Here is a 20,581-nt window from a genome sequence, read left to right as displayed (position 1 = left end):
TATACCTATAGTCTTTTTTAAAATATACAATCCTCCCATAAAATCCCTGGTCATATTCATTAAAGTCTTCGTGGGTTGCTTGAAACTGAGATTTTCTTTAAAAGACCACCAACAACCTACTTCCCTTATTCGTATGTTGGGCGCCATTTTTATCAAACTTCGCTTTTTGACACTAGTCTATATTTTCTATACGAATCAGATTACTCCATTACACCCTTTGGAAGACACGCAATGACCTTAGGAAATTTTGAGGTGTGGACCTACAGTTGCCCTGAGAAATTTTTAGAAAATTTGAGATTTTTTATGGGAGCAACATGTGGGTTTCTTTTGAAACTATTTTTTTTTTTCTTTAAAAAGGATCGAAAATTTTCCTTTTTTATATTCATATGTTGGGCGCCATTTATTATCAAACTTCCCCTTTGATACTGCTATAGTTTTTATAAGATCCAGACTCCCACATTACTTCCTTTGGAACCCTCGCAATGACCTTAGGAAATTTAAAGAACTTTCCTAAGAACCTTTTTAACAAATCTGAGATTTTCATAGGGTCCTGATGTGGGATCCTTGAAACAGAGTGTTTCTTTAAAATAATGCCATTCTTGACTTTTTTATAAAAACCACAGTTATTCACTCTTTTTTTTAAAGAAACACACATTATGATGTGCACATTTTGTATCAAATCGAATATGGCTTCATTGCCAAATTGTTTAAGATAGCGGTACCTTATTCATTTCTATAGAACTCTATCATAATATTCGGATGCCTTACTAGGATTCCGTGGTGATTCTCGTTTTAGTCGCAGAAGTTGAAATTGAGGTCTATGTCAAGGGATTCTTGAGAAAATGTATTTAATCGGGGAAAGCTTTTTCTTTTGGAGACCTAGACCTCTTCGCCGTTTCTATAAGCCACGTCAAAGGTCTTTCGTCTATAACAGACCTGAAGAAGTTAGTTATCGAAAGTCTTTTGTACATTGAAAGCCGGAATAATTTCTTCTGCCCATAGAAGACCTGTAAAAAAAGACTCGTTGAATGAATTCTTTCTATAACATAACTGAAAATGGTCTTCTGCCTATAAACACCCCGAATGATCTTCTGTGTATAGAATAGCTTAAGAAGTGCTACTTTTTATTAAATACCTGAATAATTTCTTCTGTTAATCTGTCTATAGCAGACCCGCAGATCTAACAAAGGTATTTTGTCTATAAGTAGCTGAAGAATACCTAATGGAAGTACCGATGATAGTACTTTGTCTGAAGTTTGTCTTCTTTCTATAGACATATTTATGGACCATTTGCCAATCTTCTATAAATTCAATTCTACCGGTCTTCAGGCAAAAATTCTTCTTTAGGACTTTTATGGATGGAGAACCTTTCTAAAGACTTGTGTATAATTGTATGAACATCTATGTTTGTTTTTTTTTTTCTTTTTTCTCAGGCATCTATAGAATATCTAAAATATAATAGAGTGTTTATTTGTTCACAATCGATTTATTTAGAAAACATTTTCAAAATCCTCCATTCTTCCACCTCTCCAGCACCCTATTATTCATGCATAATCATAATCTCCATACAATTTAAAATTCTTTTTTAATAATTTCTGACAATTAACTTCCATTTAATCGCATTTTCCCAACAACAAATTGGCCATTGTGTGACAAGTGAGGCAAGCCCGGCAGAAGACTGATGGAGAGAACTTGTCACACGCACACCTTTCACTTCGAAATTGTTCGATTGTTGTGTGTCAATGGTTGATTGTTGGCCGAGTGGAAGATTGTTGTGTGTGTGAATTGTGAATGAATGTGTCATTTAAGCGGATTTTCTTGTCCAAAAACCATTCTGGCTTTCCATTGCGGATAACGATGATGATGGTATGTCAAATACGCACATAATGCTCACGTTCGGCCATTGTCAGATGCTTAAATGGTTGACATTGTTCGAGTTGAGGTGGTAGGTGGAAGGTGGAAGGAAGTCCCTAACAAGTAGGTAGTTTTTCTTTATTTTTTGTAAAACCTCCCCCTCTACAAAATTTTACATTGTCGTTTGACATGTGGGTTTCCACTGAAACTATACACATTCCCAAGTAGCAGTCGTAGGGTCTTTAAGTACTTTACTTTTTTGAATATCTTAAGAAGCCTGTAATAATTTTTTTAATCGCCTTTTCTATTTGCAAAACACATGTTGTTCAATGAAATTATTTAAATACTGTTGTTGTTGTTTTAATTTCTTAAGAAACGCACTGGACTTCTTAGCAGGTTCAGTGGAAAATAAGAAATAAATTTTGAAGTTAAGTGGGGGGTAGGAAATGTTGGGAAAGAACAATACACACTCCTCAAATAGAAGAATAAGCGGAAGAACTCATTCTCCTTTACCTCTTCTGTAGAGAGAAGAAGGCAGAAGAGCTCCTCAAGCTCTACAGATCTACTCTATAGACAGAAGGCCATCTGTATAGAGACCACAGGTCTTTATAAAGCCCCCATTGGCGCTGTACTGAGGCCACAGGTCTTTATAAAGCACCCATTGGGGCTGTATAGATACCACAGGTCTTTATAAAGCCCCCATTGGGGCTGTATAGAGACCACAGGCCTTTATAAAGCCCCCATTGGGGCTGTATAGAGACCACAGGTCTTTATAAAGCCCCCATTGGGGCTGTATAGAGACCACAGGTCTTTATAAAGCCCCCATTGGGGCTGTATAGAGACCACAGGTCTTTATAAAGCCCCCATTGGGGCTGTATAGAGACCACAGGTCTTTATAAAGCCCCCATTGGGGCTGTATAGAGACCACAGGTCTTTATAAAGCCCCCATTGGGGCTGTATAGAGACCACAGGTCTTTATAAAGCCCCCATTGGGGCTGTATAGAGACCACAGGTCTTTATAAAGCCCCCATTGGGGCTGTATAGAGACCACAGGTCTTTAGGGGGCTGTATAAAGCCCACAGGTCTTTATAAAGGGCTGTATAGAGACCACAGGTCTTTATAAAGCCCCCATTGGGGCTGTATAGAGACCACAGGTCTTTATAAAGCCCCCATTGGGGCTGTATAGAGACCACAGGTCTTTATAAAGCCCCCATTGGGGCTGTATATAGACCACAGGTCTTTATAAAGCCCCCATTGGGGCTGTATAGAGGTCTTTATAAAGCCCCCATTGGGGCTGTATAGGGTCTTTATAAAGCCCCCATTGGGGCTGTATAGAGACCACAGGTCTTTATAAAGCCCCCATTGGGGCTGTATAGAGACCACAGGTCTTTATAAAGCCCCCATTGGGGCTGTATAGAGACCACAGGTCTTTATAAAGCCCCCATTGGGGCTGTATAGAGACCACAGGTCTTTATAAAGGTCCATGGGCCCCCTTTATTGGGGCTGTGACTGGTGTATAGAGACCAAAGGTCTTTATAAAGCCCCCATTGGGGCTGTATAGAGACCACAGGTCTTTATAAAGCCCCCATTGGGGCTGTATAGAGACCACAGGTCTTTATAAAGCCCCCATTGGGGCTGTATAGAGACCACAGGTCTTTATAAAGCCCCCATTGGGGCTGTATAGAGACCACAGGTCTTTATAAAGCCCCCATTGGGGCTGTATAGAGACCACAGGTCTTTATAAAGCCCCCATTGGGGCTGTATAGAGACCACAGGTCTTTATAAAGCCCCCATTGGGGCTGTATAGAGACCACAGGTCTTTATAAAGCCCCCATTGGGGCTGTATAGAGACCACAGGTCTTTATAAAGCCCCCATTGGGGCTGTATAGAGACCACAGGTCTTTATAAAGCCCCCATTGGGGCTGTATAGAGACCACAGGTCTTTATAAAGCCCCCATTGGGGCTGTATAGAGACCACAGGTCTTTATAAAGCCCCCATTGGGGCTGTATAGAAACCACAGGTCTTTATAAAGGTCCATGGGGCTGAATTGACACCACAGGCCTTTATAAAGCCCCCATTGGGGCTGTATAGAGAGATCACAGGACTTTAAAAAGGCCCATGGGGATATATAGAGACCACACTTCTTTTAAAAGGACCACTCAGGTCTATCTTCCGCAGCGGATTTAATTTTTATTAAATTCAAATAATTTAATTTCTTCCCATACTTTTCCCATTTTTTCCCACATCCCGAAAAAAAATCCTGTACAATAGGTAATCCTACCATTACCTGCTGTGATCATAATTACCATAAAGCCACAATTAACAAACCAACTAAGCCATCGTTACAACCACCAACAATAACCAACCACACCACTGCAGCATCGGCAAATAAGACCTCCGCCAACATAACGACAATGGGCAAACGAAAGGAAATCATCAACTACGCCGAATAAACAAACACACGAAGTGGGCTCTTCAAATAAACTAAAAACTAATCAGGATTAAAGGTAGTGTTGGTAGACTTTCGAAAAACAGGATCATAAACTGAAAGCCCTACAAGCCGTGGATGGAATCAATACAGCGCAAACCGACAGGTATGTAAATAATGCCCATTATGATGGATGGACAAGCAGACAAGCGAACAACAACATCTCAGACACCCAGGAATAAACATCAACATTGAAAAAAGGAAGAGGAGTGCATTAGGGAGACACGCGACTGGCGCGACGCTGGTAATGATAATTACGCCCCGTAATGATAATACCTATCGTCATCACCATGTTAATTGTGGTAGTGATGTGGTTGTTGATGCTGAGAATGAGTCGGTCGGTATCGATGGTGATTTGTAATGGGATGATGTTGTTGTTGCAGTTCGAGATAATGGGATTTTATGCGCTTCGTTATGAAATTAACACATACGATTATGGTTGACTACTTTAAGGGAAAAGATGTTCGGAAAGCAATTCAGGACAACAGGAATTGTTTAAATATCCACGTCTCTTATAGCCCTTGAAGAATTATTTTTAAAAAAATCCACGCCTACTAAAGACATTGAAAGAAATATTTATTAGTTTTTGCAACAATTCCCCTAAATATTCCAGCATTTCCATATATACGTTTTCGCTCAGATCTCCATTCAAATAGGCAGTTACAAAATCCATTTGAAACATTTCAAGATTCTTTTCTACTGCTAAAGCTGCTATTAGACTAATTGTTGCTGATCTGGCGACTGGCGAATAGGTGTCAGTAAAATCCTCCCCTGGACGTTGGGAGCATCCCTTCGCTACTAGACGAGCCTTCCTTTTGTTGCCCGCTTTGGTTCGTAAAACTAATCCATTTCCAATAACATTTCTATTTTCAGGCCTTTCCGTTATTTCCCAAGTCCCATTTAAGATTTGGGGCATTAATTCTTCTTTTATTGCTAAACTCCAGTCTTTACCATCTGTGGAATTTATCGCTTCTTCACATGAAACAGGGTCGTCTGTAAAGACCGCATTGATGTATTCAAATTCTTCAAAAAACTCATCCTCTTCCGTATTGGCATATTCATCTTCAATGTTCTTATTCGTTTGCTTAGATTTTGCCGGTACTTTTCGCGGTCGGCCTGGGTTTTCTGTTCGAACAATACGCTTTCTGTCTCTAATCGGTGTTTCAAATGACACATCATCATTTGTTGACCCTTCAGATTGTTAAGCAATTTCTTCACTATTTTCCTCAATTTGCATGTCTCCCGGATCTTCGTGTGTCAAACTAATATCAACTAAGTTTTCTGTATTTTCTCCATAGAAATCATTGATGAATATGACGTCCCGACTGATTATTACATGGCGTTTACTTAAACACCACATTCGATAAGCCTTCGATTCTTCAGAATACCCAACTTAGAGACCACATTCGATAAGCCTTCGATTCTTCAGAATACCCAACTAGTATAAATTCTTCTGAACGAGAATCGAATTTTCCATTTGATAAATGTGACAATTTTTTTTTTGCATTTGAATGCGAATTAACTCGCATCGGACCACACACATCACTGGGAACCACCTCCAGCAGTTTCGTTGTGCGTTTTTCATTTCTACTTTCCCTTGTCTGTTTCTCGCTCAAGCAGACTTTACATGTTGACAAATATTGCTGAGGACGTATCTTGATACCATGCGCCATTTTGTCATTAGGAAGATTCCTCAAATCACGCTCATTTATGTGTCCAAAACGTTCATGCCACATATCCACATCATTCAACTTTACCTCAGCAGAATTACCTATCCGTATTTTGATCGACGAGATTGGTCCTCTTCCAATATCTTTACTCTTAGAACTTCTGGTGTTGGTAATTCATCTATGGTTTCCAGAGCACACCGTAAAGTCTCAAAGGAATCAGGCAAACTATATAACAACAATATCGCGATGAGTTTGTCTCATATAGTCACATTTTTTCCTTCAATTTTCTCACAACATCAAAAAACCCATTTACGTGATCTCGAGCACAATCGCCATTCTTCATGCGCGCTATAGCAACTCTTTTCAATAACGTTGCCATCCTGTCAGAGCCCTTTGATTGAATATGTTTGCCATATTTCTCTTGATGTTCTGCATTCGGATATTAAACCCAATTCTGAAGGCGTAATCGATAATAATAAGTCTGCACATGCCTTCTGGCCATTTATCCTCCATTTTGATACAGCTTCACCTTCTGGACATCTTGTGGTACCATCCACATAAGACCACAAATCATTCTTGATCAAAATTGCTCGCATCTGCAGCTTCCACGAGACATAATTCCCTGAATTCAATGGTTCAATCTTTATTATATTGCCCGACATATTAAGATCCTTTTGATTTCACAATGTCCAAATTTTATTTTCTTTCTCAAAATTGCTCCAGATTCTACGTCTGGGCCCATAGCCTGTTGTTAATTCAGTAAACGGGCATAAAAAAGTATTTATAAAAAAACACACCTATAGGCCTTAAATAAAATATTTTTAAAAAAATCCACGCCTTATAAAGGGCATGAAAAAATATTTTTTAAAAAGCCAAGACTTATATAGGACCGTTTGTAGTCCTTAAAAATTTAAATCTCCATATCTATTTTGTGGCAGAAAACGTAATTCACAAATTCGATTCTATGCTTTTCCAACCTGGTGAATTGAAAAATATCCAATTACCACAAACGTATGCTGCTGAATTATGCACATCATCACATACTGCTGTGAAACAGGATAATAGTACGCATGGCTGTGATGATGGTAACGCCAGGCATTACGAACACCGTAGAAATTACACCAACCACATCATTTTCCCAAAAATTCACAACCAACAAGAGGGGGGTGGTCCTTAGCAACCGACCAATGATTCGGTGTGTTTGGGTGGTGGTGGATGTTAGTGATACTTTTATGCCCCGAAACATCATCATCAACTTCACTGGGATGCTGATGCATTGATTTTATTTTGTTAACTTCACGCTGATATCAGTATTTAAAGTGTTAATCTGCCTACCATAGAACAAATACTGGTCATGGGAAACTGCATATGGATTTAAATTACAAGTGAAATAATATCAATGTTTTGGTATTGAAATAATTCATCACAGTAGGTATTTTCTGGTAATTTAATGAATGACACGTGACCTTTGTATCCGATTTCAAAATATTTTGACATAACGCAGTCGCCAAGTTAACCAAAAGGATTGTGTTCCTTTTGAAGAACTATGAAATAATTACCAAATTCATGAAACACCCTAAATCGATTAACGTATTTGGCGGGAAGCACTGGCGGAATGACTGAGACGCGTAAAAAGATTTCGACAAGATTCATTAAGTTGCTAGTAAAAGTTGCATCTGTCGCCACAAACTTCACAGCCTACTTTATACGCTTAATTTTTTTAATACCGGCAGCTAGGAGGGTAAAATGGCATTGAAATGCTGTCGGTTTGTTAAAGAAAAATAAAATAATTTTTCCAAACCTAACGAACAACCATTGCCGATGGCGAAATAAACCATTTTTGGTATTGTGATGAACTTCGAATATGAGAAGTTTGTAATTCAGAACAAGATTGTCAAAAATTTGGCAGTAACAAATGCTATATAAACAAAGTCAAACCCACGGCGGCTGATTCTATGTACTTTATTGACTCGAAGATGGACTCCGACCAGATGCTGCCACCTCAACAAATACATGTTCATGGGGGCATCCTTTTGCCATGGGAGCGGCATTATATCCCGGAATGCCTGCTCCGAGCCCTACTGGTCCGTGCCGGAATTGAAAGCTGGATGTGGGGAATGGGTACATTTTCGAGATTGTCACTTTTCTCCCTCTTTTCGTCAGTCATTTTTGATGATTATCTCTCAGTTACGCTCTCATATAGTTACTCTCAATTTAGTTCTGTTCTACTCTGCTCTGGACTGAACAGGATCCAGGAGTACTGCTTCATGTCGCTTCATGCTGCGCTAGCATGTGTCCTTGTGTGTTTCAGGAGTCGTCGTCCGATTCGTCATCTGAATCGCAGTCTCCTCAACATTAAAACGCGCAGCATTTAACACTACATATTGCTATTCCGCACCTAGAAAATGCATCGTTCTTGCAGTTCAACTGCGATGGTCTTCGCAAACAAAATCAGCGAAATTGTAGAGTCGAAGAAGAATAATGGTCGATGCGATCAAGGAAACCAAGCTAAACGAGAACTGTAGCTTCAAGCGTTACGATGGTTACAATGTTGTGCGGAAGGGCCGTGTCAGAAGCGGAGGTGGGGACTTGCATTCTTATTACACCATTCTGTCCAGTACAGACCTATCTCACTTGAGCTAGACTCTAGTGACCCATACATGGAATTTATAGGGGTAGCAGTCAAGTGTGGAACTGCCGAGGTAGAGGTGCTCAATGTTTATAAACCGACGATGAATAGCTGTAAGCCGCGGATATCAGTCCGCATTTAGAAGGTAATAACTGCCTGGTACTAGGGGATTTCAATGCCCACCATGAGTTGTGGCATTCCGCCCTAGGTAATGACCAGAGGGGTACAGCGCTGGCTGAGCAAATTTATAGCTCAACATTTTGCACGGTTAATAAGGATGCCCCCACGAAGATAAGAGGAGATTGCCACAGCTGATAAATGATATACTCTGGCAACCCGGACCAACTTCCGATCACCGTCTCCGTCAACAGACCACCAGACTTCATAACCTCTGAAAGCCGTACTTTCCTGAACCATGGGAAAGCTGATTGGCCTGGCTTCAGAGAGTTTACAAATCACCGCTTCAGAGAGCTGCCCATTCCCTCAGATCCACGGGTAGCTGAGAGGAATTTCCAGAAAATCATCGATATTGCTGCCGCTCGATTTATACCTGTTTGTCGAATAAGACATAACTTCCCAGCAGAAGCAACGGTATTGGATAATAAGCGTGATGAGCTCGTCGTAATATCCCTGAAGACCCAAGGGTGCTAGAACTTACCTTTGAAGTCAACAGACTAGTATGCGAGCACAAAAGGAAAAAGTCGCTAAACCACCTGAAGCAATGCAACATTGTCACGGGAACAAGTAAATTGAGAGCAACGGTTAAGTCCTGGAAGGAAGGATGACAGGACGGCTGTTACATTTAACGACGCAACTGTGACAGACACGAAGAGGTGCGCGAGTTATTTTAACCGACAATTCATAGAGCACTCGTAGAGTGACAGGACGAAAAGGTCTGTGCTACGTCGAGGAGAAACCACCACAATTTACGAAGGAGGACCTTGCAGATGTCGTCAATAACTCTAAGTCATCCAAAGCGTTGGACCCGGACGGAATATCCAAGGTAATGCTTAAGCAGCCGGATGAACTCGGAGTTGAGTACTTAAATCAGCCCTCAACTTGTCGTTAACCACCTGGGAAATAGACAGGGTGGCCCCGCTACTGAAGCCTGGCAAGGATGCCAGCAGGGGTGAATCGTACAGGCCGATTTCACTCCTGTTGCCGGTAGCAAATACACTTGCGGCGCTACTCCTCCCATCGTTGAGAAGCAGTTTTCCAGTTGCCCAACACCAACATGGATTCCGTAAGATGCACAGCATTACACGCCATTTCCACACATATTAGCAGAGGACTCAACCAGAACAGGCCGTGCAACCGAACAGTTATGGTGCGGCACTTGACCTATCGAACGCCTTCGATACCGTCAACCATGCCAAGCTGTTCGAAGATATAGAGAGGACAAATCTCCGACCGTGTTTGAAACGTTGGATAATCAACTATATGTGTATACGCCAGTCGTATGTGGAATTCAGAAACAGGAAGTCTAAACCCCGTAGAATGAGTTCCCCAAGGAGGGGTGATATCTCTGGAACTTTTCAACTTCTACCTTTCTTATATTCCACAACCAGCGGACTGCATAGAGATTGTAATGCATGCGGATGATTGTACGATCATGGCGTCGGGTCCCATTATTGATGATATATGTGAGAGGCTAAACGTATACATAGCCGATCTTTTTAATTTCTTCCATCTGAGGAATATGCAAATATCCGCCACCAAATCAACAGCCACACTGTTTACCAGATGGACGGCTGAAATGAAGCTCCCACTGAACATAATGGTCGATGGAGAGCTGATTCCGGCCACGAACTACCTCAAGATACTGGGAGTAACTTTCGACAACCTTTTCAAGCTGAGAAGTAGGAAAAAGGTCCTCAAGTCGCTAGCCGGCAGCACTTGGGGCGCTGACAAAGAAACATTGTTGACCTCTTATAAAGCAATAGGCCGGTCAGTGGTAAGCTATGCGACGCCAGTGTGGTTTGCGAATGTTAGTGATACGCTGTGGAAGAATATCCAGACCTGCCAGAATGCTGCGCTGAGAACTGCAACAGGTTGTATCCTCATGACTTCTGTCGACCATCTTCATGAGGCGACGAAGATCTGACCCGTCCATCGACACGTTTACATGTTGTCGATGCAGTACTTGCTTGGGTGCTATCGTCGGGAACACCCCTGCCATAGTCTTATGGAAGTAGAACAATATCGCGTGAATACCATAATCGGAGACCACCCTTCATCCATCGCAGCATAGGAAAAACAGCTGCAAAGACAAACACGAGTAGTCTTAACTCAACTAAGATCAGAATGGTGCAACCGCCTCAATTCATATTGGGCAAGAATTAACGGCTGGATACCTAACACATGTCCTGTATGTGGACTACGACCACAAGACACGTTGCACCTCTTCAACTGCCCAGCTAAGTCGACTCATCTATCGCCGAATTCACTATGGACGCAACCCGTTCAAGTTGCAACTTTTTTGAATTTGGAGGTAGAGGAAGCAGAAGCAGTCAATGAATGACACAACACATATATTCTGTTGCTACAACAACATAAACAAATTAATGCTTTCGGTCAACCAGAAGATGACTGGATAGTATCTGCTGTCATCCTAACCTCCGCAACACATTTATGTAGACTTCAAGTCCTCATTGTCATTCATGAAAATACCCGGAACTCCCATTAAACCCAAACTAACTAATTACATCTTGCAGAAAAACTAAAAAATAAATTATATTTTTTTTCTCCGAAAGTTAAATAATTTATTTAAATGTATAAAAAAAATACTTGTATATATGTATAAATGTTTGTATAAAAAATATGTGATAATGTTTTCAAACAAACAATTAAATACAACATCCAAAAAATAAAACAAATCTGTTGGTAAATTTATCTATTTCTGCGACCACGTTTACGTTGGGGTACATCATCTTCTGAACTGCCAGTTTCTTGAATAACTTTGCTACGCGAAGCAGACGCTGATGCGCGACTTGTACGAGTTGACGTTGACGAAAGTGAAGCATTGCCAGCTTTCTTGGAAGTGCTGGCAGGTGGTGCTCGTGGAGAATCTGAATCACTGGAATCACTTTGTGTTTGCTGTTGTTGTTTACGGCGACCAGCAGCAGCTGCTGCTGCGCGGCCTTGTGTTCGTTTGGGTGCTTCATCTTCGGATGAAGACGACTCCTCGGATGTTGATGATTTTCTTTGTCGATTACGACGTGATTTTTGGGATGCGGCGGCTGCCTTTGATTTATTTTTCGATGATGTTTTGGTTTTATTCGCCGCACCACCATCTGCTGGAGCATTTTCTTTATCGTTTTCTTGGCTCTCTGCTCCTTCTTCGCCGGGCTCTTTGACGCGCAGACATTCATTGATGCGTGTTTCCAATTCCGTGACAATCGCCTTCAATTCTGGCTTGGCCAGCTTGGAGGTATTCGATATGATCAACTTAAACGATTGATGGACCTCATCGATTTGTACCTTATCCTTGTAGTATTGCATGTTGTCAATGAGTTTCTTTATTGTTTTCTCATTATACGATAGCAGACTAAGGCAGTAGGCAATGTCACGCCATTGCCGTTCTTCACGTGTCACGGGGAAACGGAGGCAAAGTTTTTCCACTAATGTCTCCACTTGGCGATCTTTTTGTATGAGATTGAGAATGTAACGCATAATGATGCGATATTTCTCCTCCTCGAGATTCTGTGAGGTATCACTTAATTTGGATATGATATCTGGTAGGACATTATAAAGGATATTCGATTTATTGGCAATTTCTTTAAAGAACTGCTGTGTGATATTTTTAATTTCATCATTCGGATCAACAATACACATGGCCAAATCGGCAATTTGCCCCTTAACACGAATCATTTCGTGCAGAATTAAGTGGGATAACATTTTCACGGCTGTCAGCCGTAACTCGGTGTTATCTTCATGTAGGGTGGAATAGAAATGCCCCGTCCAGGGTTCAATAATGTTGGGGAAACGAAATGTCAGATCGGAAAGGCCAATGACAATGTTACATTTAATTTTAATGTTCTTTGAATGGCTCAAAATGTTCATAAGGAATGGCATATTGGCTTCGCAGAAACGCGACGATACACTCATGAAACGTATCAAAGCCAAAGTGGCAGCCTGTTGTAATGATGCATCACGATATTTCACGGGGTATTTACAAATCTCCATGACATATGGGAAAATTTTGACCAGCAAAGAATTTTGCCCATACAATAAGACTTCTTCGCAAATGTGATTGATAAGTTCGGCAATGTTGTCCTCGGCTGTGGCACCCACGAGATCTTCATCGGGCTGGAAAGGAAATAAAAATAATATTTTAAAACATTTTCATATAAAAAAGTATATAACCATATTACCTCTTGTTGCGGTTCCGCTGCAGCCACCGACAATCTCTTCAACGATTCCGTTGCGGACATATTCAGATTTGCCGTCTTTCGACGATTTGTATTGACAACCGTTTTCTTTTTCTTCTCCTCACATTCCTTCAACTCCTGCCTAAATTTCATATTATTATAGACATCAATATCCAAAAAGATCATTTCCTTCAAGGTCATATAACCAATCATAAAGATGAAGCGTGTCAACAAAAAGACCGGCATTTTCATCTGAACCAAAGCAGTACCACCAGCCAACTGTGCATTCTGTGTCAACTGGGTACATTGTGTCCCGGGAATTTGTTGTGAAAAGGGTGTCTCCTGAGCTTGTGCCTGCTGCGAAGCAGTGATTTCACACAACTTCATAGCGAATGCTTTAAATTTCTTCAACAATTCCTTGACAATATTTTGACATATAACATCGGGCGTTTGACACATTTGATAAAAGAATTGCAACGTGTTCATGGTCAACTTATCAAAATCCGGTATACGTGGATGGAAAAAGAATTTCATAAACATATCGATAATTTTTTGCACGACCGGTGATTCGGGTTCATATCTTTTGTAATATTTGGAGGTTAACGATTGATCAATGGAATTTAACCAGAATTCCAAACAGCTAGCATAGATACGTGGATCTTGTTTACCTCTTTGACCCAAACCAATGCCTTCAATAATATTAATATTTGCCGACGCAATTGAGGATTTGGCATACGAACACATTATGAGCAGCTGTAGGGCCAGACGAGATTCATTATCCGTTGTGCCTTCCAGTTTCAATGTGAAACGTTCAAATAGAACTTGTATAACATTGGCATCGATATCCTCATTGTTGACCCATTCACGTACCAAACACTCCAGGGCTGTGTAATGGCCATATTCAATTCCTTCCAGAAAAGTGGACAGATTTTGTACCACACGTAAGGCATGGGCTCTGTAAAGAGAACAAAAGAAATAAATTAATTCCAATTTTAAAAATGATCTGGACTTTCATTCATATAAATGCAACTTCTAAAATAAAATCGATTTCTTTTCAATTACAAAAATATGTTTAAATTCAAGGCTACTTACCTTCCAGTTTGATCGGTGGTAAACAGCACCTTTTTATATGCATCTGAGACAGCATCTCGCTTCTCTTTATCCGATGACCACACCAAATATAACATTTGACGCATACCCACTTCGGTACCCTTAATACCAAACATATAGCCAGTGGTAAAAAGATCGACAGCTTCATAGACATCAGTATTTGTTTTCGACAGCAACATTTCCAATAGCTTTGGCATTGCTCGTGATACCGCCCGCGAAAATTCAATGGAATCTTGTAAAAATTGCACGGTTTTAATTTGGGTACCCAGCTCTTCGTTCTGAAACAGGGAAAAGATAATAAATTAAGAGTTAATGGAAGCGGATTTTAAAATAAATTGTAAATATTTCCAATTATAATTCCTGGAGTGGAATATCTTGGGTATTTAAAATACCAAAAGTCGATCAATACCCTTATATTGGGGCTATATTAAAACAAGAACTTCTATTGTAAACTGAATCTGTCATTTCGGTTGGAAAATTCTTATAGGATAATCGAAATACCTAAAATGGGTTGTGACCTGTTTATGTGGGCTATGTCAAACCCTAAACCTATATTAAGAATCTTGTTTGAAGTTTTGTTCACCCTCCGAGAATTTGGAAGATCAAATTATAGGCCCTTCGTACGTCTGAAAATTAAAAAATACTGGAGCGGTACCTATATATAGAGACAGAATATGAATGTGGATTTATATTGAAATTTGTGTGGGAAATTTGTTTATCCACCAAGAACTTTGAATACCACCTTCGGATGAAAGAACCATCAAATATGTTTTTCAACCTCCAAGAACTTATTTACCCATGAAGAACTTTGAATACCACCTTCAGATCTAAGGACCATCAACTATGTGTTTCATACTCCAGAATGTAGAATGTCAGAAAAAAATCAGTTCAACCTTCAACAGGAGGCGGAACCGTTAACTGGGGATTTTGAAAGTCATAACTCCTGACTTCAATTCCGAGCTTTTTTTATGCTCTAATAATGTACAGTGAATATCCTTTACCATAGCCTAGAGATAGAGGTCTCGGCAAAGGTATCTCGAGGTAGATAGTCGATCGATCAAAAATTCTCTAGTGGTCTTGTGAGATTAGTATCTCTCATACTTCCTCTCGACCAAAAAGTAATTTCCCTATGATACGCCTCTGTATCCAATGCTTCTTTGGACGTTGCACGTTTGGGTACTGGTGGAGCTACCGACAGAGAGGATTTTGAAGTGCCTTTGAAACATTCACTCGAGACTACACCTCAGTTACCGTCTGCCTAAAAAGTATCGACTTGTCGGCTAAAGTCGACGCTTTTCTAGCGGTTTCCATTTTGGAAGAGCGCATATCATCAACTGACATACTCAACGGTCCCTCTTGTCTAGAGGATAAAGTGTTAATGACAGTAACATCCGCTTTTTCTCCTCGTCCGTCATCAGGGTATCGTTCCATAGATCGGGAAGGATGATCTCTTGACTTATGCGAAAACTTCCTTAAACCCCTAACGAGTTGAGTGTTGATTCAGTTAGTCTGTCCTCCTGCAATAAATGTCCTTTGCAATATTGGTGAATTAACACTTTATTTACGATCGAGAAGTCCGAATGGCTACATGGATTTTTAGCTAAGGGTGACAAAGGCAGCCATACCATCTTAGGTAGGAGTCAAGAGCATGAAATCGACCACGGCAAGAACTTGCTAACTAAATTTTCAATACTCAATGATATAATCAACGAGACTCCGTCCGAATACCGTCGGCACACTGACTGCAAACCGTACATAAGGCACGAAGACGTATAACATCCCTGCGTTAGGAATTCATTCTTCACGGTTGGAGACTAGGAACCCATGGTGTATGGGCGCCAAAACTTCGCCTCGTTAGTTAAATAGAATTTAAACCCTTTAACTGTACACGACGGCTTACTTTATACGCAGTTACTCTTTAAATATATTGGGCTCCCCAATTCCCTGTGGAAGCGTCCGACAGCATTCAGCTATGCTCGTCTACTAAGACTCCATGAAAGACTCCCTTCAGCTCGTCTATAAAGACTCCCTTCAGCTCGTCAATAAAGATTCCCTTCATCTCGTCTATAAGGACTCCCTTCAGCGCGTCAATAAAGACTCCCTTCAGCTCGTCAATTAAGACACTCTTCAGCTCGTCAATTAAGACTCCTTTAGCTCGTTTATAAAAATTTCCTTCAGATTGTCTATAAAGACCTTGTCTATAAAAGACACTCTTCTGATTGTCTATAAAGACTCCCTTCTGGTCATCTACAAAGATTCCCTTTAACTCATCTGTAAAGACACCCTTCAGCTCGACTACAAAGACCCCTTCAAATACTTCATCTCCTTAATTTGGATTTCTATTATAACAGAATTTTCTGCAAAAAATAGGGACATTTGAGCTTCAGAGTAGAAAATAAATCCTTCTCGTGTAAAATATTATAAATACCTTTAATGGGTCTCTTGTATATAAACATACTACTATATCCAGAAACCGTTAAATGGAAATTTTAAAATCACTGAGTGGCTTCCAATAAAATAAAGATTTTCAGAAAGTCCTTAATTTGTTTCCAACAGAAGGAGATATTCATTTTTTGAAGATTTGTATAACTAAAATACCTCCAACGATCTTTGAAAGGTTTTCAACGTAGAGAAAAATTGTTATAGTCATTGTCCTGGTTTTCATATTAGTCTCCTAGATGTAAACTATCACTTACGGGTGTAAATATTTTCAATGAAAGATTTCCTATAAAGATTATTTTAAATGGAAAAAATATTTTAAATCTATTATATGAGAATCCTGTATTCCAAATAAAAAATAATATATTGGCAGGACTTTGCTGTGTAGAACTAGTTTTTAATTCCTATAACAGATGCGAATAATTTGTGGTAATTTTCTTGAATGCTACTTTGAATCTAAAGTTGCTCAATATACAGAAATTTCTAAAAAAAAAAATATTTAAATAAATAAAAATATCAAATTTGTATACTCACACTATCCTTGCAACCATTTGCCAAGAAAATATACGACTTCAACAGGGCCATATAGTAGGCACACTGTTCCTCATGACGCAAAGACAAACGCAATTCCGAATTCCCCGCTACATGATCAGCTTTACGCACCAAAACCACAGCTTCTTTATAGTTTTTCTCCAACAACATGGTGGAGATACGTTGTACAAGATCTTCATAATTCTCCTGGGTCTCCGTAGGCTCATTATTCTCCTTGAGACTTTCTTCAACAAATGGCAAAATCTCCGGTATTACTAATGTCCATTTTTCTTCAATTTCTTCGGCTTTTTTACGTTCCTCGGCAAGGGTTTCAGTGAGTTTTTCCATTTTTTCTACCTCTTCATCGTGTTTCTTTTGCAGCTCTTCCAATGTGAGTTTGGCAGAGAAGGGATTACGTTCCAAAAATGCTTTTATGAGTTGTACGGCATGTTTTCGCACCGATGAGGTACGATCTTCAAGACGTTCCACAGCTTCAGAGAGGACTTTTAATTGAAAAGACAAAGGCACCGCCTGTTCTTCTTTCATGTGATGCCAAATTTGTAAAACTTTCGAGCGTACATGAGCCGATACATCATTGATGTGCATTAGAAGATTTTCCAAAAATTCATTGCGAGCCTCTTTTAATTCATCCGAGAGTTCTTCGGATGTTAATTCACCCACAATGGCATCACCCATTATTTGTAGAATACAATTACGCAATAAATACGATTCACAGTTGAGTAATTCATCACACAAGGTGGACAGATGTGGTATCATTAGCTTTGGAGCCACTGAGGCTGAATGCATTAGAAAATTTGAAAAGTTTCTGGAAACATTTGAGTCCGCCGAATCTAGGGTCAAACATTCGACAATTTCTTTAATCAAGACGGAGAAAACACTGGTGATGTTGTATTCCTCATGCAGAATATTTATGCCAGTGGCAATGGAAACAGCAGCATGTTCAACGGTCCTTAGAATTTGGAGAATACGTACTGGAAAATTCATAGCATGTTGATAACGTTTAATGGCGGTGCCGAAAATTTGAAATATCGTCTCAACAATGTGACGATTGTCGGGACGAACATGTAACATTTCCAATGTACGATAACAAATGTCACATATTAAACTAAAGGATAAAAAAGAAAAGAAAAACGAATAAGAACACAAATGAAAATAAAGGAAAGGAGAAGAGTAAATAAAGGAATGTGTTGCTATATTAGGGTCGGAAATGGATCGTTTTGAAACTTGTACCATAAATAGTTTTAGGATTTCTGATTACAACAATATAATAATTCTGTGATATAGGGTCCGAAGTTTCTTTGAGTTACCAGAAAATTTTGCCATGCCTTTTAAATTCACTATGGAAATATGGGCAATAATTTGAAGCGAATGATGTCCTGATTGCAAAAATGTAATTGTTTTGTAAGATAAGTCAATAGTTCCTTAGATATGGTACCCTTATGCGACTTTTTCTTTATGGAAAGATGCCACAATCGGCTACGAACAGGATGTTGATCTAAATAGAATCCGTTTTGTTGGTAGTCGCCTTTCTGATAGGATTTGGAACTTTCTCCTAGGAGATAAGGACCTCCCAATGTTGCGCTGAGACCCTGGTATTACCCCATGCTATTAAAAATTATAAAATTGAAAAATAAGGCAATATTGGGAACAATTTGTAATTATTTTGTTGGTTAAGACCTTACTTCCGTAGATATGGGCCCCTTAACTGACTTTCTTTTATGGACAGATTTCAAAATTGGCTATGGACAGAATCTCCTAAATCCAAAACTTTTGGCAGGTCTTCTGACAGGGATTTGAAACATTCTCTTCTTTCTTCTATGGACAGATGCCAAAAATCGGCTACGGACAGGATCTCCTTCTACAGAGAATACTTCTTGCTGGCCTTCTCACAGGAATTTTAAACTTTCTCCTTTCTTGCGAAAACAGGCTAAGCGACAGAATATAATTTTAAATAGTACATACATAAGTCTTCGTCCCGGAATTTAAGACTTTCAATTATGGAGAGATCTGTTGAAATAAAATAGATCTTCTTGAATAAAAATAACATTTTTGGAATCCTTCAATCGAAAACTCATATCTCAGGAAATATGGATTTCCATAAGAAAAATTAGTTTCCAAAAATCTTCTGGGATCCATTCGACTAATGCCAAAGGGCTACGTGGCAGCATCTCCTTTTAAATAAAATAGTTTTTGTGGGCGACCGGAATACGTGCTTAGATTTAAGATTTTCTCCTATTTTCGGCTACACAATTAAATATGCTTTTATACCAAGATCGACAAGGTGAAATAGGCGCCCATAAATAACTAATCTTAGGTCACATCCTCTCTAATGATACTTTCCTAACTCTGGGGTATGAGAGGGCCTTGTGCTTCCAATATGTACTGGGACCCTTTGGGAATATGTCAATACAACTACGAGACAGTTTCTGTAGGTAATAGGTCTTCGCGGCAGATTTCAAACTTTATCTTATGGTCAAGGTATCATCTGCTATCTGCTTTTAAATAGAATATTTTTGCTTAGTATTTTTTTAAGCATGGGGAGAATTTACCGTTATAATCAGGGCCTCTTGAACTACTTATGGTGAAAAGTTCAAAACAATTCGCTACTAGCCCTTAAATAAGACTTAAATCAAAAAATAAATAAAAAACAATTGTTCACTTACTTGACAAAATTCTCTTCAGCCATAGGAGGACTCCATAGTTTTTCCAAGGGAAATTGCAACACATTGTATAACTGTACCAAAAACTTCCCCCGCTTTGTTTCCCAATCAGGATACTGTTCAACAGTATCGGCATTTTTTCCTCGTTTCTTTTGTTGATTAGTTTGTTGTTGCTGTTGCAGACGTAAAATATTACTATCGATTTTCCTTACAACATTTACAATCAAAAACATGCACATTTTCGTTAGATTTAAATGTGAATTCCGCTCTTGATTTGTGGGTGGTTCACTCAACGCCAAAAAGGGTGCCAAACGATTTCCCAACTTATCAATGGTCAAGTAGAGCAAATCAAAGCTACGCATTAAATTGGTCATGGCCGAAGAATCGGTATTTTTATTTTCAATCACCGCATAAAATGTATCGAAATGATCGAAGATATAGAAGGGATCACCTTGATATAACATCTGCTTGCAAGCTGGAGGGGAGGAAGACAAAAAGAGAGGTGGTCCGGCATTTCGCGGGCATTAGTTAAAACTTCAAATTAGTCAAATAACATTCACTTACCTTTCAGTTTATCAGGAATTTCCGATGGACTATATAGCTGCTTGACATAATAATTATCACCACTGGAATTCAAAAGATCCCCCGTAGCCAATGGTAAATTAAATTGAAAATCCATTTTAATTTATTTGTAAAAATATTTCTAATAAATATAAAAAACACTTGGAAAATATAATTGCTTCGCTTTGCAGTTGTTGTTCAGTGCTGTGAAATTTCAGTTGATATGAACAAATGACGCTACAACACA

General features: G+C 39.4%; 2 protein-coding genes across 2 annotated transcripts in view; one reads left to right on the top strand and one right to left on the bottom strand.

Annotated features, from left to right (window-relative positions):
* Positions 1 to 4,308, top strand: part of LOC133328235 (protein sine oculis) — a 57,270-nt gene extending 52,962 nt beyond the window's left edge. The window contains exon 8 of the mRNA XM_061536783.1: positions 4,127 to 4,308. Within this exon, the coding sequence (XP_061392767.1) occupies positions 4,127 to 4,308 (182 nt within the window). The remainder of the gene's footprint in view (positions 1 to 4,126) is intronic.
* Positions 4,309 to 11,531: 7,223 nt separating this feature from the next.
* Positions 11,532 to 20,452, bottom strand: LOC133328224 (condensin complex subunit 1). Its single transcript, XM_061536773.1, has 6 exons — positions 20,338 to 20,452; positions 19,777 to 20,248; positions 17,096 to 18,218; positions 14,105 to 14,400; positions 13,016 to 13,967; positions 11,532 to 12,950 (listed from the first exon to the last, which is right to left on the bottom strand). Exons 1-6 carry the CDS (start codon positions 20,450 to 20,452, stop codon positions 11,532 to 11,534), a joined length of 4,377 nt encoding a protein of 1,458 aa, XP_061392757.1.
* Between the last annotated feature and the right edge of the window lie 129 nt (positions 20,453 to 20,581).

This window comes from Musca vetustissima, unplaced genomic scaffold (genome assembly GCF_032173495.1).
Source record: "Musca vetustissima isolate MV318-11 ecotype Yass unplaced genomic scaffold, APGP_CSIRO_Mvet_v1 utg14942, whole genome shotgun sequence".
Classification (NCBI taxonomy): Eukaryota; Metazoa; Arthropoda; class Insecta; order Diptera; family Muscidae; genus Musca; species Musca vetustissima.
Note: the sequence above shows the minus strand (reverse complement) of the source record. Positions and strands in the feature narration are given on the sequence as shown.